General features: G+C 34.5%; 1 protein-coding gene across 3 annotated transcripts in view; it reads right to left on the bottom strand.

Moving 5' to 3' along the window:
* The window catches only part of SLIT2 (slit guidance ligand 2), a 348225-nt gene that overhangs the window by 125714 nt on the left and 207414 nt on the right, over window positions 1–15097 (bottom strand). For all 3 annotated transcript variants that reach the window (XM_080796224.1, XM_080796225.1, XM_080796226.1), the window contains exon 6: window positions 4008–4079. In XM_080796224.1, coding sequence (XP_080652350.1) covers window positions 4008–4079 — 72 coding nt within the window. The remainder of the gene's footprint in view (window positions 1–4007; window positions 4080–15097) is intronic.

Below are 15097 nucleotides of genomic sequence, written 5' to 3'. Positions count from 1 at the left end.
TGGCCAGCTGGAGACTGCAGTTGCTAATGGTGTGATTTGGGGTATTCAGGGGGCACTTAGACTTCTAGGCAAAGTAGGGCACAGTGGCTACAGATCTACAACAGGCAGACTTTCTTTCCTACCCAGCTTTGCAATGTATTGAATGATAGAAGAACTAATCCAAGTGATTTGAATTAAGTTGCATAAGGAAAAAAAAAAACACTTTATGAAGGACCTACAAAGCATTGAATTGGTTGGTTCATGTTATCTAAAAGACTGTAGCTTTTTTCTGTGCTCAAGTGAAATGAGATTTTTTTTTTCAAATGCCATTAAAATATATCCTGATGTTTGAACTAAAAGGTTTCACTTCTCAAAGGGATTTGCTTTCAAATGACCCCTTTTCCCACCCTCAAAATTTATGCTGACTTTATATGGCTAAAATCTTTAGAGTACATAACATACTGAAATGTGACTTTAGGGATAACATTTTTTTTTTAAAGTAATTCACTTGCAGCAGACACGCATTAATTTTGAACTATAATTTCTTACGATTCCATACAAAAGAGAGTTTTCGTTGAATGCTGAAACTGCTGCCAAGTTTGGAGTCTTTTATCAAAATGTTACTTTGTATAACACAACCAATGAAATGTTATCTTTCTTAGTATTTTTTATTCAGTATTGATGCTGGCAAAACAATATTGATATTGATGCCTGGTAATGGAGCAGTATGTGGAACCAATGAAATTATTTTAAACTTAGTAATTAATATGTGTTAATTATGTATGGTGTAATGTATTTTTTATGGTCATGATCAATTCCTACAGTGAAACAATGCAAATTTGTCTATTGTACTTCTTTATTTGTGAACACTTTCTCCTGTGAGAGTGTATTTCTATCTTTGACTTCAAGATTTTCTCTTTGAAATGAGAATATATTCTTGTACAAAGGATAGCTTTATGTGTAAACACAGAATGTGAGTCTTGGTAATCACGTAGGTCCTCTCAGACTTAGCTCTTGATTTATTCTTTTCTTAATCCCTTCATGCTCAGGATAGTATTTGGCAGAGAGTCTGGTATTTTATGGATATGAACCTCTACATCTCAATTAAATAAAATTTTGCCTATTTTATGGAAAAAGAACAAAAGAATATGAAACTAGCAACTTAAGGAACATATTTCATTTCTGAATCTGCTGTCCAAAGAAATAGAAAACACCGAAAAAACCACAAAATAGTTCCAATGTTATTTTTGTGATGATATCTTCATATTAAGAAGATAAACTTTTTTAAAAAATAAACATTTCTGAATCATGTCAATCAGAATTCCACAATTGGCCAAGGTTCCATGAACATACAAGTGATAAACTGCCTACCCTTGCTTTCATTTACCTGGACTTTTCCTTCTTAAACTTTATTCACTCTCCATACCATAATAAATATCTTAACAAATTTTCATCAGTGGCCCAGAATAATTACTTCCATCTTTTCCTGTTTTGCCTCAGTGTAATCTGTACACTCACAAATGGCTCATGGAACCAAAATTAAAAAAACAAGACAAAACAAAACAAAAAAACCCCGAAGCATTGGGACTCTAAATTTAAGGTGATTTGCAAATTAATTAATGCTTCATTAGTTCCACCCAAGAAGATATATTGTAAAGAGTCATACATGGTAAAAATAGGCAAAACAGACAACATTCTTTCTGGAACCTTCTATTAAAAAAGCCCCCAACCAAATGTTTACAACAGAAGAACATTTTTGATTTACTCAACAAGAGATTTGGGCTTGATAAATCCCAGTCTTTTGAGTGCTTTCTCCAGTTAGCCTTAAATTTTTCATCAATTAATTTCTTTAAAGGTTGTATGAACTATGAGGATTTTAAAAATTAATACATATTAAAAGAATGTCTGCTTGACTATCCAATTTTAATATAAAATATTTAAGACATTTCAAAAGGCACATTTTCTTGTATCACATACTAATATTAATTATTTATTTTTAGCAAACTCTGACCATTATATATCCCTTTGAAACCTATATATTAAGGTCCTCAAAAGAGTTCCCAAACTTGTGGATTTTGATTTTAACTCCATGAATCATAAGATATTTTTCACTCTTTGGTGTGTTTCAAGATAGTAGTTTCAAGTCACCTTTTTAACATGACAAACACAATATATGCGGTGATTTTGTTTTCATGAGCTTACTACATCTAAAAACAGTGATATTACTCTATGACAAATAAGCAGATGAATCAAATGAATAGTTATTGTATTTGTGGGTAAAGAGTTTTCAGTGTCCAGAATGGTGTTTGGCACAGAGCAGGTGCTCTGTGTGTATGTATCTCTCTCTCTCCCTCTCTCTCTCTTTCTCTCTCTCTCTCTCTATATATATATGCATATATATATATATATACCCAATATATACTCAATATATTATGTATATGCATTATTTCATATCTAATAAGCTCTTTTAATTAATAACAAAGTACTTTATGGGATTTTAGTCCATGCAAAGTATTCAGCAAATTTTCTATAAAATTTTTGGTGTCGCTCCTATTCCTAGGTAGAAGTACTGACTTGGTAATACATTTTTGGTTTAATAAGATCCGTTCGATTAAATAACAACCATGGTAGTCTCTTCATATACCAAGTTTATGACATTGACTATGGTTTTGACATCAGACTACTATCATGAACCCGTAGTTATATCCTCATTATTCTGACTCTGAAATAGCAAAGTGAGCTTTGTATATGAATGGGTCTGGCACACAAATAAAAAGTGGCCTTGTAACTACAATGTTTATGATAATCACTCTGAATGTTTTTCCTAGAGAAAAAGTTAGACTGTTACCAACAGAAATTAAGGTGACTTGTCATGTGGATAGACAACGATATATGTTCTTATAACAGTTTATCTCAATCAACTAGTTCTTATGTTAAGTCCTTAAAAATAATCAGTAATTTTTTGTCAAAACATCAAACTTTTTTCAGCATTACATTCTGTTCCTCAAACTCAATTTTTAAAGTAATAGAATCTTCTTCTTTTTTTTTTTTTTTTTAGGAGGATTTCATGATTCCTGGATAATTTTTACCACATGGACTAAAAATTCAAAACCTTTTCACATTTAATTCAATTTTGGATTCTGAATAAATTTAGTCAGGGATGAATTATAGCAGAGAAAAATATTTTATTTGGGACAGAAATCTGCAAATTTATTTTAAAAGCTGGACTGGTGAATCTCTGGCTGGAAAAAAAAAAAAATCCCAGAAATATATAGGTGATTTCAAACATTTTAGTAACTCCAGTTTACATTAAAATTGTTTTTCATTAGAATAATTTCATTAAAATTATTTTACCAAGTCAAAGGTCTGTAGAGATTACTCAGTTGCCTCTAACCCATTTTTGTCAGCCATGGCTACCCAGCAAGGAAAGAGAAGATTCCAGTTACAATTCAGAGCTGAGTGCTGTGCTTTACTGAGTCAGTAGTGAAGACTTTAAAATGGACCCAGTGGGCAGCTTATTAAAATTAGAAAATAGATCTCAAAATCATCTTTCAAAAATGATGTTATCCAGTTACAAGTGACATCTCAAAATGAGAAAACGTTTTCCCATTGCATGGCAACTACACAATATTCCAACTTGTCAGCGACTAAAGAGGTTTATTTTTTTGTTGTCGTTTTTCCGACACAACTGATCTTAAATCTTAATATTTAGCAATTCTAGGCATTCTCACAAATCCCGTGACTGAAAATATTTTGTTATAAGGAGAAACACGTACAGGACAGTAGTGTGAACATCTGAATGTTCTCCCTCAAGAGACATTTTTACCTAAACATGCAGAAATGATGCCCACGGTTGTGTGCACACACATTTAAAGTTCTCTGTATATTCCCCAGGAGTGATTTAAGGTATCTTCCTAAGAGACCATCCTGACACAAGGTTTTGAGCTAGGGGATAAGCTCCCACATCAGCACTCCCCAGACACAAAGCTCCCGTTTTCAAAAGAGTCAGAGAGAGAAGCAACACTTACAGCACTTCCAGGTCCCGCAGAGCCCTAAACGCCCCATCTTCAATACAGCTGATCTGGTTGTAATCCAGTTGCCTGTAAACAGATTAGAAGAATATATGTAAAAGGCTGAAGACTATTGAGGTTGGGTGAAAGGAAGTCCCCTGATGGGTCTAGGAAGCCCTGGCTGCAGGAACTGAAATGCTGTCACAAATACACTCATCTGCTTAAGAATGTCACAAGCCATTCTGGCCTCCGTACTGCGACTGAGATCTCTTTTTGTTCTGAACTGTCTGTGCAAATAGCAGCCCTTGGAAAGCTCCAGTAAATAATAACTGTGCTTTATATTAAATGCCATAGGAATGCAATTTCATTACATCAAGAGAAGCTATCCATTAAGAGCTTTCAGCGTCATCTTGCTGAAACAATTTCATTAAGGTAAAGGACTGTAAATCACTTAATGTCACATGCACCCCCTCAGTGACCTAACAGAATCCATTTATCAGAGACGCCCAGCTGCATGTTAATTTCACCATCCTTGGCAAGAATGAGCAAGACTACTTTTAGGTTTTCTTCTTTTAAAAGCAGTTTTCCTTCGAGAACTCCCAATCGCGGGAGAGAAACGAGGTCCCACGTACCTCCCTGCTATTCCCAACCAGGAAAACACTTTAGAAAGCCAGCCCTTGTTCTGCATTACGCTTTGCTTAATATCCATGATTTGCACCATGTGTCCTTACATGTGATTTCCCTGCACTGTAAATATGGCATACTTCCAGTTAAGAAACTCCCCCAAATTTCCAGAAAATAAGTTATAAAGTATTAAGAAATTAATCTTTTTGCTTTTCTCAAAGATGTTAATTTTAGCTGCAAACGCAAGAACGCATACTGCAGCAACATCATTAAAACACTACACCAATCTATGCTAAAGAGTGGAAAAGCTTTCTCAGTTCCTTCTAAATAGTACAAAATGCCAACAAATGAATCTTCTCTTGTAGTTGATCACTCATTTGTTATAATTCAAAGATGAAAAGACAAAGTTACTCCAAACTTGGTTAAGTCAGTTTGTTCCTGCTGCTTGTTTTCGGAATTACAATTTTCTTTATCCAGGCTGACCTATTTATTTGGTTGAAATAAACAGCTAAGTATTAAATCCTACCTGTTCTATCTTTACATTATTTTAAATTCTTTTTTTTTAAACAAATAAGCAGTTGTTGTTGAAGTCTAGTAGCTTGATGCTTAGCAATATTATTATTCCAGTAAAGAAAAGTATTTTAAGGCTTCACTTGAGAGAGAAACAAAATGTTTGATGAAATAGTCAGGTGAATTGTCAGTTCTCCATGCATTGGGAGGGAATCAGATGTACAGGGTTCAGACTATGATCATAATACAAATGAATCTTGTCCTCGTTTCAAGTGTGAAGTTCACCAAAAAGGCTAATTCACGTTTGAGGTGTATTCTTAAAGTACTGTTCCAACATTCACGTAAAACAGCTGTTTCTCGGGGCGCCTGGGTGGCTCAGTGGGTTAAGCCTCTGCCTTCAGCTCAGGTCATGATCTCAGGGTCCTGGGATCAAGTCCCGCATCAGGCTCTCTGCTCAGCGGGGAGCCTGCTTCCCCCTCTCTCTCTGCCTGCCTCTCTGCCTACTTGTGATCTCTCTCTCTCTCTGTTAAATAAATAAATAAAATCTTTAAAACAGCTGTTTCTCTCACAAGGCGACTGAGTAAAGGTGCAATGATTTAATCTAGTGACTTTCAGAGGGGCTTCTTCAAAATCCTTACTTTAGAAATTATGTACATAGGGAATGTCTCATGAAATACACATCTCATTTTTAAGAAGGTCTCTAGGGGACACAGACTACTTTGATGTCATGCAAATGGTACAATCTAGGACATGCAACATTTAAAAAAAAAAAAAGGCCAACTCTGGAGAAGATACAGTTTTATTGCTTTTATAAACTAAGGCTTTCCCCAAATAATAGGTACCATCCATGCTACTGTAATAGCTTAAGCATTTCTACTTATTAGGAAGTAATGCAGAAGGATAATTTTATTTTCTAAGAATACTTTTAAAGCTTCATGATGTAATACGGCTGCTGTGGTTCCAAGAAAACACTTACATTCTTGAGCACTTTTGATTTTTACAGATTAAATTCTTTTAACAATTAAGTTAACAGCCTTTTTATTTTAAAGTGCTAAATATATATCTACACTACTATTCTCTAACCTCTTGAACAATTTATCAAAGCCATTTAAATTAGCACAATGGCATGAAGTGTTACCCTTGACACACCACAAAAGAGAAATTGTTTCCAGACAAATTGGCAAAATCTTTTAATGCTATCAAATTTGCCTAATGCAGTCTCCAGGTTAATCTGTAAAAGGGTGAGCTGTATGTTTGCCCATATCTTATTATCCTTAGCTGTCAATGTATAAGTCAGTGCTGACACTGCTTCTTTTAAATCATGCATACTATACACAAAGGGGAAGACCTAGCATGCCAGAAAGCACTCAAGCAAATCTTGTTCTATAGGGACTGAAAAGCAGATTACTTTCCCTATACCACCAGAAGTTGAGACACTGCTGGAAACTTTGGTAATTTCATCCCTCTTCAACATTGCTCATGGTTGCATGCTTCTGATTCTTAACAGAAACCCAAGTCCTTGGTATTAAAGCACAAGTATATTTGGCTCTCATAGGACCAAAGTTTTCCTTAGAAGTTTTCTGAATGCCAGCATGGCTCAGGCCATCGACCTTCTGAAAACGAAGGTATTATATGAAAAAGTTACTTGTATGAGAGAACAACCAAAATGAATAATTTTTTATCAACTGGTGGATTTCCTTATATCAAAAGGAATGTTTAAGCAAAGTGCTGTGCCTGCTCTGATTGCCAATGAGAAAAGTCTCTCTGCACAAAAACGTCCATTTGTCTGTATGTGGTTCAAGATAAAGAGTGTCAACACCATGCACAAGCATACTTTACTTCAGGGATTTGGGACTGTTTTTTTCACCTTGTTTCTCTCACCCAGTTCACTTCCTTCTCTACCACCTTTTCAATACCAGGGCCTTGCTGCTTTCTGTAAACAGGAAAGGATCTGTTCTCAGATTTAGTGACAGGCTGATTCTGTTTAGAAGTGATTTCCAATTGTGCAATGAAATTACTCTGAATTAAGACATTAGTAAGAGGACAGGTTTTTGTTTTGTTTTGTTTTTTACTTCTCCAAAAAGTAGTATTACAATTATTCAGCCAAACACAGGGTAAATTTGTTGATCTTTGGATAATAAGAGCACTAAGATACATTAGGAACAGCTTCAGGATGTTTTCCTGGTATAGGGGTCACATCCCACGGGGAGCAAGCTAGCACTTTTCTTATTTTCTGGAGAGAAAGAACAGCGCAGATACAGTATTATCAGCGATTTCTTTCAGACCTTCAGCTGACGTATCCCAGCACAGATTTTGTGGCCTCTCTCCTATATTCTCTACCTCCAGTCTCCTCTGTTTCTGTTTGAATTCCAAATTTCATCTTTATCTTGACCTTCATGGTTCTTGTTTGTAAGGGTGCATTCTAAAGCAAGTGCCTTATCTTTAATTTCATGAAATTGACAAAGTTAACAAGAATAGAAACCTTCAAGCTCTCTTTCAGCATTAACATTCTATGATTCTTTTTTCATTGGTTGCTATTTCTCTTAGGTTGTTCCAGAATAATACTAGATTGCTCGTTTTAATTTTTCCTTGTCCTGGTAAATTTAGTCTTTGATAACGCAGTGTATCTTTATCAAGCAGTGTTACTCTGAGCCTCACACACATTAAGTTTCTAAAGCAGATCTGATTTTCTTCAACACAAAAAACGATTTAGCCTAGTTTCAGATTTTGATTAATTCTAGTTATGAGCAACAGTATATAATGCTGATAAATATAAATTTTAGAAATACGCATATTAAATAACAGAAAGGTTGAACATTTTCTTACTTGGCATCCTGAAATATACCTAGAGATACTTACTGCATTCTGTAACTTTTTACGTTTTTTTTTTTTTTTCACGGTCTTCCTGTTTTCAGTTATTAAAATTTGGATACATACTATGTTTGAATTACATATACAAACTCACCTTCCTGCATTAACTTTATTTGTTTTTGTCCTTACTCATAGAAAATTTATGTTGCACTGCAGTGTCCAAGTAATAAGATCTTATTACCAACTGATTTTCTTTTTGTGAGAATTAGAACACCATAAAATTTACTTAACTCTGAAACAATACAGAACATAAAAAGTCTTCAATAACTTTAAAGCCAGGGTGCCTGAGTTGCTCAGTCAGTTAAGTACCTGACTCTTGGTTTCAGCTCAGGTCATGATCTCAGGGTTGTGAGATTGATCCAGTGCTGGGTTCCAAACTCAGCATGGAGTCTGCTTGAGATTCTCTCCCTCTGCTTCTCCCTCCCTCTCTGCACCTCTCCCCACTTTGTCCTCTCTCTCTAAAATAAATAAATAAAATCTTTTAAAAAAATAACTAAAGCCAGACAGAGTCTCCCAGTATTTCAACAAAATGTATTATAACTATGCTCTGATTCTCCAGGGTATTTTGAGCACTAGAAATAGAAGTTTAGTTCATATTCATATTGCTATAAATGGCAAACTCCAAAAACTTAGTTTACTTAAAACAATGTATCAAAGTGATTAGAATCAATAGGAGGGAGAAACAACATTTTGCCATTTGGAAAGAAACCTGATAAAACACAGAAATCCAATGGCAGAAATAAAATGTTGTTAAGGATATGGGTATTATCTGTTCTATTTCTTCCCTTGTGTGTATAAAATTCAAGTCAATATGAGTGCCTAAATATACAAATCTTATGCCAATAATGACTCTTAAAGAAGCAATTCAAGATTTAAGTTATAATGGATAGAGGACATGAGAATAATGTAAATTGACCCATATGAATGAACACCCACCCTAGGCTGAAGTTTTGGCAACCATGTCATTTAACCTCAGCATAAAAGCACATCAGTGCTAACCCAGGTATTTGTGAATAAATCTACCAAAGAAAGGACTATCCCCTGAGGAATGCTAAAAAAATATATTTGAGAATTTGGTCCTTTTGAAATCTTTCAAGAAAAATGTTGTAGGGTTTTTTGCTTAGGAATAAAGAATCTCAGTTTTTCTTGAAATTATCTATGGTATAAAATTATGGGGAAAGGGAAAGGTAAGTTCTAAGAGACATGGTACCAGAAAATGGAGGAACCACCACCAAGCAGCCCTTCACTTTCTAGTAGCTCTTGTAAACTAATCAAAGGTGGTAGAAACTGAAACTGACAATAACAATTGCTTACATTTACTGAATGCATAGCAAATAGCAGGGTCTGTAGATATTACCTCATTTTTCCTTACAATAACTTGAAAAGCTAAACGTTCTCATCATTCTGATTTTATAGAAGAGGATGTGAAGCTCTTCCTCTTAATAACTTACTCAAAGTAAATAAGCAGTGAAATCTTGATTCAAATTTAAATCTGTGTATTGCTGAGGTCCCCACTCAATAGTAAGTATTCAGGGAAAGAGATTCAGGAACTGTTCATTCTGCAAACGAAAGGTTCAGCTCAATCTCTGATGGCCAAACTTCAAAGACAAAGTCAGCATACAAAGAGTGCTATAGAATGTCAGAGAAGGAATAGATCACCCCAGGCTGAAGTAGTCTTGTGTGAGTAAAGAAAAATCCTGAACCTAAACAAAACAAAACAAAACAAAACAGGTAGAATCCAGAAAGACAGAAAATAAAACTGGGTATTCCCTGTGGAGGGAAAAGACCCAATCAAGAACAGCTATGAGCAAGGTTCTACAATGTTCACAATGAATGTTTGTAAGAGAGAGGCCATTACGGCTTGAGCAAAGAGCTTGTGTGCAGATTCACTGGGAGAGGGGGCTGGAAGCTTGGGTGGATGTCAGAATGCTCGGACGAGTCAAAATATCTAAAGAAAGCATGCTATTCAATAAAAGCCGCTGTTCTCTCAGGAAAGATTCTGCATTCCTCAGAACCTATAAAACTATGACAATATTCTGCTATACCCCCAAAGCTTTGCCATAGGGCCAAAACGAAGTGTTGTTGTTTTTAATAAGTTGAATGATTTTTGAGCCAGGGAGTGACAGGATTAAAAAAGAAAAAAACAAAACAAAAACAGTGCTTTATAAAAACAAATTTGCCTGCAATGTTAAACTTAACAAATGAGAATATAGACTGGAGATCAAAATTCAATCAGTACACTACTGTAATAGATCAGAGGTAGCAAAGTGTGCCTGTTCAGGGTTGGGGAAGCAAGAAAACTAAGGATATGTTCTATCTCAAGGAAAACATAGCAGCCATGGAAAGATCACACCAAGTCTTATTTTATACATATGTGAACTGGATTCCCAGTCACTCAGATAGTCTTGTGTTTTGTTTGTTTTATTTTGTTTTGGAAAGTGTTTATGATAATATGTTGTATAAATTCATTTTCACATAACAGAATAATGTCATTGAAGAAAAATGCTAAGACACCCTGCAGACAGAGCAAAATGAAAAGTTGGAGACATTGTTGTTAGCAAACTTGATTTTAGTTGTGGGGATTATCACAATTCAGGATGCCTTCCGAGTGACTGCAAACCAGGCACGTTACAGGACCATGGACAGTTCCCATGGTACAGCTAGCGTCTCCAGAGCACCCAGACAATTATGGCTTATCCCGATGTCTACAGACAAGATTCTGGATGTTTAAGAGGAGCTGTGTTCACTGAAATGAAACTTAAGTTTCTTACTAACTACCCAAATGAGGAGCCATCTCTACAGGTTTGTTCAAAAGGTACTATATCTCACTTAAGACCTGTGGCATTTAATCTAACACGAAAGATAGCAGGCCCCTTCAGTGAGAAACCAGCCTCCTCTTCAAAGTCTCTTCAGCCTCAGGTTTACTGAAAACACTCTAAGAAAGAGCTGGAAGGACTAAAAGATATAATTTAAATTTGATATCAGTGAATTTTATTTTTATGATAATACACTAAGTATGTAAGTCTGGTAAGAAATATAATGAACTGAACATGAAAACTAGCTGATTATAGCAGATAATTTGCAACTACAACAATTCATAAGACAAAGCTAAAAGAAGTCTTTCATTTGCATGGTAAAATACACAATACACTCTTCTAATTGTTACATATTGATTTTATAATATGTGAGCAACACTTGTTCCCTTACTGGTATGCAGTATCTTGTGGGATACTAATTTCCCTAGTATTTAAAACCAGGGAAATGTAAAAAATAAAGTAAAATACAGAAGTCTTTCTGTGTCTCTAGTTTAGGATGGCGGATTTTCCTTCTATGGGTTTTAATGGCTCCATCAATAAAATAAATTGAAGACAGAGTTCCAGAAAAAATGAAATTTCTAAATAATATAAATAGCTATATGACAACATATAGATTAACTCTGTCTTCCCCGTTTGCCAAATCTTATTGCCAATAATCACTGCAACCCAAATTGAGTGATTTGTTTCCTAAAAAGTCATAGCCATACATATTTGTTTCCAAATAATATGATGACTTGCTCAAAGAAAACAAAATTTAAATCATCTTACAACCTGACTCTTGTCTATAAATTAATGCATGTTAAAAAAGGAAAAATAAAATAAGATGAAAACAGACAGGGTGGCAAACCAAAGGAGACTCTTAACTCTAGGAAACAAACAGTGTTGCTGGAGGGCTGGTGGGTGGGGGATGGGGTAATTGGGTGATGGGCATTAAGGAGGGCACTTGATGTAATGAGCACTGGGTGTAATATGCAACTGATCAATCACTAAATTCTACCCTGAAACTGACAACACACTATATGTTAACTAAATTGAATTTAAATATTTTTTTAAAGATAAATACAAATATTTTCCCTAACCTGTTTTTTACTGAGAGGTGGTTTTCCTGCAAAAGGTGGGTACAACTCATATAGGGTTAAGGGAATTCGGGTTAATGCAAGCAAATGGAAAAGACATGTCTTTATTTATAAAGACAATAAACATTACAGTTTGACTGGAACACAGAGTACATTTTGAGGGTGTACTGCAAAATGAAACAAGAAAAAAGCAGGTTTGATTTACCTTACAAGTATATCCAAAATGGTGCATGTTGTAATTTAACTATTTTAAGTGTTTATGTTGTGCTCACTAAAGAAACTAAAAATATGTTAAAGTTTACTCTCGTGATATGAAGAGCAACTAGCAATCTATTGCAATTTTAAGCTCATATATCTGTACAGTTTTCTTGCTTAAATCTGGGGATAATTATAACTAGGAATGTTCCATCATAAAAACAAGAGACTTGGAAAATCTTTAATCTGTTAAGATGCATGCTTAGAGAATAAGCTCATGAGTCTCAGCAATAAAGCAAGGCTTAATTTAAATATTCTTCTAAATTATTCAATTAAATGGAAATACCTCATAGATACTTGTAAACAAAGTAGTTTAAATAATATAATATGTCTTAATTCGAAATCTGATCAGGAGGCACCAAGGCTTTACCTCATCAGTGTTTCAATAAATTAAACACATATAGAAAGCTTATTTTTGTGAGGCTTCATTTGGTAATAATATGGTTTTGCTACTTTAATTCATACTTGAGTGGGGAATTTAAAAACATGTAAATACTATGGAAAAGTGCTGCCAGTGACTATTATGAACACTATAATTTAGTTGGTATTTTAACATGATCTTGTTATTCTCAGATATTACAATCTAAAATGTCAGGAAAAAGAAAGTGGTTTAAGTTGTGGCTGGAGAAAATTAGGTAACAAAATAAAATATACAGAGTTTTCTTCCAGTTAAGAAATTAATAGCAATAAGCAAAAAAGTTATGGGAATTCCTCCCTGGAGATGTTTAAGAGCAAGATAAATGTTCATCTGCCTAGAATAGTTTTAGTGTGTCTTGCCTGGAGGAAGAGGAATAAGATCTGCTAATTTGCAAAATATTCACAGCATCAGTTTCTTATTGTCAAGATACTGCCTTGGGCATACTTAGCCAATCCACAAGATTAGAGTAAGTGCTTCTAGTGAAAATCTTCTGATAACTGGAATTTGCTATGAATAAGGCTTGAATGTGGTAAATCCAATAAACCTGTTACAGTGCATCAGACTGAGCATTTAGACAGCTCTATACAAAATATCGTCATATCGTCGTAATGCAGCTAAAGAACATATTTCTTCTGTCTAGACTTTTTTCTCTTTTATTCTCTGAATGAGTTGGAACAGTAGCCATCCACCGTGCAGGATTATCTAAACTGTAATTGCAACAGTGGAATGGTAAGTAGAACAGAGTATACTATACCTCTCCTTCCCACACTGAATAATGTTAATATTAATATTTATGGACTTTTACTGAGTTGTTACTTGATGATTGATGGTTACTTTTAATAATAATATGAATTAAAATTTACCCTCAATTCTAACATATTTTAGCAGGCATCTTCTTAACTTTTAATGGTAAAAGTAATCTTCATACAAAGCCCCATGAAATCATTTTTTTTTTCTTGGAACAATGTAGTTTGAACAATGTTTCAGTTATAGAAACATGCATTTTAACTGTAAAATTCTATAGAATTATAGCTATGATCCTAGTTAATTAAATAAACCTAAAATGCATTGTGGTATTTCAATGCTGCTCTAAAGGTCTTTGACATTGTTACGTGTAAGGCAGTGAGAACAGTGGAAATTGATTCTAACTTTGCATTGATTCTTTAATAGATTCTAACTTCTTCGATCTACCCTTCTCTGCTGTGACTCACCAACACATAACATGAATCAAGATCCTTGAAGACTCCTTTAGATTTTCTTTCAGGAACTCTTTCCTATGTTTCCCTGATGACCTCAAGCCATGATTTTTATTTTTTTCTTTCCTCAGAACTTATAGCATGTAATATCTTGTTTATAAATCAGGGTCTGATGTATATTTAGTACTTTCTGCTATATTTTCTTTTTCCACTTATTAGCCCCATGTCCAACTGACTTGTACTAGACACGGATCTATCCTAACCATGCCCAATATTGCAAACTATTTCATGTTCTACTTTCCTAAATCTTTATTACATCTTTTGAGGGGCTGACTTCTAGTGGTTGATTAGTGAATACTTACAGAATGAAATAATACACTCCATTTCATAGCATTTTACCAAAAGGTCTTTCACATATTTTCTCTCCCTAATAACTATATCAAACCCAAGCAATTTTCATTTTCATTTTAAAGAAGTGAAACTAATACTCAACGGAGTTTACTGATTTGTCATGTCTACAAATCCAATACATAATGAGATTCTAAGACTCCAGTCCTAAACCCATCTCTCTGTATACATATTCACTTTAAATTTGAAGGGAAAATGATGCATATAGGGGAAGAAAAAGATTTTCAAGATTCTGGCAAACCAATATTGCATTCTTCATAGTAAACTGGCTAGGATCTTACTTTTCTTTTTATCTCTAAACTTCTAAAATCATAGTCTTTAAGGATAAGTGAAGAGGATATATGAAGGAATCCCATCACGACTGGTATCTCATTCCCAAATGTATCCTTAAATATGGAAGACGGGTTACTTATAAACTTGGATTCCCTGAATATCTTTACTAAAAAGATTAAAAGCCACCTGTTTTAAGGATTTGGATATAATACTATTGCAAGATTGCAAGTGGCATTCCCAGAGAATGGTCAACTATAGCCATGACTATCCTTTTAAGTGACATACAGGCAACTTCAGTAGGTGTTGTGCTGGGATCTTCATATAGTTCTGACAAGACATAGTATACAAAGGTAGTTTTAACACCTTACATCTCAGAATCTACCAGAAGACCTCCTCAAAACCTAGCAAGAGAAGATAAAATAAGAAAGCAAATAAAATCCCCGTAACATGCAAATATTCATGAAAACCTAGGGCCAGAACTTTATTGGCTCTACACATTTAAATCTAGAAGTCTATATTTTTCTGTCTTCACCTGTACATTGAGAAAGTACAGATTTAACACAAAAATCATTTACATTGAGGAGAAGATGCAGAGGCCGAAACTTGTAGCTTTATAAGCAGTCATCCTCTTTGATGACAGAAAACATCTGTCTCACTCTTC

The sequence above is a fragment of the Martes martes genome, assembly GCF_963455335.1.
Source record: "Martes martes genome assembly, chromosome: 2".
Taxonomy (NCBI): domain Eukaryota; kingdom Metazoa; phylum Chordata; class Mammalia; order Carnivora; family Mustelidae; genus Martes; species Martes martes.
Note: the sequence above shows the minus strand (reverse complement) of the source record. Positions and strands in the feature narration are given on the sequence as shown.